This window comes from Glycine max, chromosome 2 (genome assembly GCF_000004515.6).
Source record: "Glycine max cultivar Williams 82 chromosome 2, Glycine_max_v4.0, whole genome shotgun sequence".
Lineage (NCBI taxonomy): Eukaryota > Viridiplantae > Streptophyta > Magnoliopsida > Fabales > Fabaceae > Glycine > Glycine max.
The window spans coordinates 3,991,521-3,995,277 of NC_016089.4; the positions used below are offsets into that span (position 1 = coordinate 3,991,521).

At 29.3% G+C, this 3,757-nt stretch overlaps 1 protein-coding gene across 1 annotated transcript; it reads right to left on the reverse strand.

The window, feature by feature from the left end:
- Positions 1-215: 215 nt before the first annotated feature.
- Positions 216-1,292, reverse strand: LOC100814466 (uncharacterized). The gene has a single exon (XM_003520004.5). It carries the CDS (start codon positions 1,226-1,228, stop codon positions 359-361), a length of 870 nt encoding a protein of 289 aa, XP_003520052.1. The 5' UTR covers positions 1,229-1,292; the 3' UTR covers positions 216-358.
- Positions 1,293-3,757: the final 2,465 nt, after the last annotated feature.

Below are 3,757 nucleotides of genomic sequence, written 5' to 3' on the forward strand. Positions count from 1 at the left end.
TATAGTCACCACTTAAAGCATTTAATCTTGAGGAAATTTTTAGAACAAAATTTGAATTAATTTTAGTATTAATTAAAAATAATTATTTTAACCATTTTTTTATCTTGATGATACTATGTTTCTGATAAATAAGATCGGAAGTAATACTACATAATGCTGGACATACTTTAAGTAATAAAAAAATAGAAAATGAGCATTTTCTTTACACTTCAATGTATTACTTATGAGTTGTACAAATCTATAAATTGTTATTAAATATTATATATTTTATCAGTAAAAAAAATATTATTTTCCTCGGCAGGTCCCTAAAATTTGGATGCATTGCAGGAATTGGAGAAAAGATGCTATTGAAAATACTCTACTGAGATATTATGTTCAAAAGGGAAGCTCTAGTCTTAATCAAATGCCTAAACAAACTCTCCAAACCATTCTCAAAACTTTCAATGGCATCCTCCAAAGCCTCCAACCTTTCATGTGCCACATGTATCTTGTCATCATTAGTCCCTTCATTTAGGAGGGAGCTCAAAGCTGCTTCCACACACTGCATCTCATCATTGGTGCCATCACATGGTTTTGCCCCCTTATGCATCAATTTTGCCACCAACGACCATTTGGATGTCTTTGAGTTCGATGAAGACACGGTCAAGAATGACAAAATAAATTGGAAGACTGACAAGTTGATTAGAATGACTTCCCTAAGAACTCTAATCACAGCAGCAAAGTGGTGATCAAGATCCAAAAGTGGGGACACCCCAAATTTGCCATCCATCTGCTTCAAAGATGAGATCAACTTAATGGCATTCTTCTTCATCGTTTTTGTGAACAACTTGTACTCGGCCACACTTGCTTCAACACATGAGTCTCCTTTTCTTCTTCGAAGAGAAGAATGAAGGGCTTGGACATTTTCCTTAATTTGCAACATGGTGTCCCTTGTGATGCCACATATATCCAAAATTCTCACCGAACCATCCAACACTTCTTCCACACATTTGTCACCCCTATGGTGAGAAATCACCTTTTGGGTGGATGCCATGTTGAGAAGATCATCCAAGCAAATGTACAAATCTTCAAGCAATGAAAGGCCTGTGTGAATAGACTTTGATGTGGATATTGTGGATGTTCCTTCCCAAGTTTTGATCTTTCTCAGCTCCTCCTCTACTCTAACGGTGCTAGGATGAGATCTAGAAGGCAAACTTATTGAGCGAAGCTTATGGTACTTGTTTGCCATGGTAGATCTTTTAATTTGGTGGTTGCTTCTCTCCAATAGAAGCTCAATTTTGGGATGCTATTACAAAGTCTATGACTCTCCTTATATAGGGGCCAAAAAAAAAAAAAAATAAAGGTAGCATAAATCACCTTAATTAACGTGTGGGGAATGTGGTACACGCATGGGCTACGCTTAGATTTCGGTTAACTTGTCACATCTCTACCCTATATTTTTCTCTATAATAATATGATATTATATGTAGTGAAATGGGTCTAAGCCTTAATTTAAGGTGTATACTTGGCCTTTTCTCCGTGTGTTGGTAAACAGAAATTTTCAGTAGTTAGTTATATATCACCTAGTTTTCCTCCTCTCTTGCCACATTACCTTGTGGATTTCAAATATAAAATTCCGCATTGCTTGGGTTGTCTCAATATGTAGGAGCTTAATTGAGCTGCAAAAACGGATTACCCTTGGGTGTCTCAATGTGGAGTGTTAATTAATTATTAAAGGTGACTTTAGGGGTTCTGAGATCCGCAATAATTTGATTGACTTTTAGATAACCTTTTCAAAATTCCAAGAACAATTTGTCTGAGAGCGTATTTAAGTAGTGTTTAATATTGTTTGCACGAGTGGCATGTATTCCTTGTAGGTTTGATGTACACGTCCACTTTGGTTTTAACCACGCTTTGCTTAATAATATTGCATTGCTGTTGAAGAATCTTGTCATTTTCTTGAGCATAACTTGAGGTACGTGAAGGAGGACTTGTATCTTGCTGGTAGTATTGACGCGTGTTCACATAATCGCTTTGGCATTTGGTTGTGTTGCTGCTTATTCATGGGCCTGCCTAACTATAATAATGTGGCTTGTTCTCTACATTTGGTCAAACCTAAAACATAGGTGTTAATTGGATCAGATCCATATGATAAATTCGGTACTAAATTTGATAATTTAAATATTAATTTGTTTTTTTTCTTCTAAAACTGGATTCGAACCAATGTATTGGCTTGATTTTTTAATTTGAAGTCCAAATTTTTAATTCAATTATTACACGCTCATTTTTTCTGAAAAAAAAACTTTTCAAAATTGATATTTTATTTCTAGTACCAAGTTACAATGAAGAGTAAATTGGAAAAAAAAAAACTTATATTTTATTGAGATTAATATAATTAAATATGATTAATTAAATTTTTTAGTTAGTATGAATTATTATTAAAAATGACAACGTTATAATGAAAAATTCCTCTCCTCGTATATCATTTCAAAATAAATTTATGTATAAGAAATTAATTAAATATTTTCAATTAAAATGATAAATTTCTTCGTTAAATATTAGTTCATAATAATTTCCTTGCACAAAATTTTATTTGTATACCTTAATAACAAGGCTTAAATATATTTTTGTTTCTTAATAAATTAACAATTTTTATTTTAAGTTTCTAATAACTTTTTTTTTAGTCTCTAATAAAAAAAATTGATCATTGTTTTTTGTTTTAGTACTTCTAATATATTTATTTTTCCATTTTAATCCTTATAAAAAAATTTATTTTGTATTAGTACTTTTGAAAAATATTTGATAAGGACTAATACCAAATTATCTACATATTATATTTTATATATATATATATATATATATATATATATATATATATATATATATATATATTATAGAAGGTTTGAAACAAATAATAAGGATCAAAAATAAATATTTTATTTTATTAGATACTCGATGTAATAAAAAAAATTATTAAAGATCTAAATCAAAATTCACTGATTTATTCTGGTTAAAAAAGATTTAAGTCTAATAATAATCGTTATTTAACTTTAATAATTCAAATGATTCATACTCTAACAATTACTTCAAAGTCTTACTATAGTATTCCACTTAATAACATTTTCGATAAAGCCTTCCTATAGTATTCCCAAAAAAAAATTCCCATAAAGTGATTTATTTACATAAATAATATTTTTTCCACATAAATATTATTCATTATAATATTTTTTGCGTAAAATTCTATTTATGTCACATGTATATCCAATATTTAACTTCAACAATTAAAAGTATTTACACTCCTAACTAATTAACTTTTAAAAGGAATATTTATTTTCTCACAAAATTACTCATAATAAGTAATTTATTCATTTACAATCAATTAATCATGTAGTAGAAGCAAATATAATTTGTCTCTCATCCATGTAAAAACGTGACTTTTAGGACTACTAGAGTCCAACATTTAACTTTTTATGTGTAGCATGAAATATTAATTTTCAAAATGATTTGTAATCATATTTATTTATTTACAAAAACAATAGCATTTCATATTTAAAATAATTTCAAAGTGACTTTTTTTTAATTCCACTTTTTATCTATATATTTAACACTTGAGAAGAATTAACGGCTCATCACATCCACCTCCCATCTTTTTCACACATGCGCGCGCCCATTATAAGGCCTAACTTCAACATGTTTCTAATTCATTTCCAGCACCACTTTTTATTCCAACAGCCAAATTATATTAATAGAAAGATGAAAAGGATTATATTTTTTTATC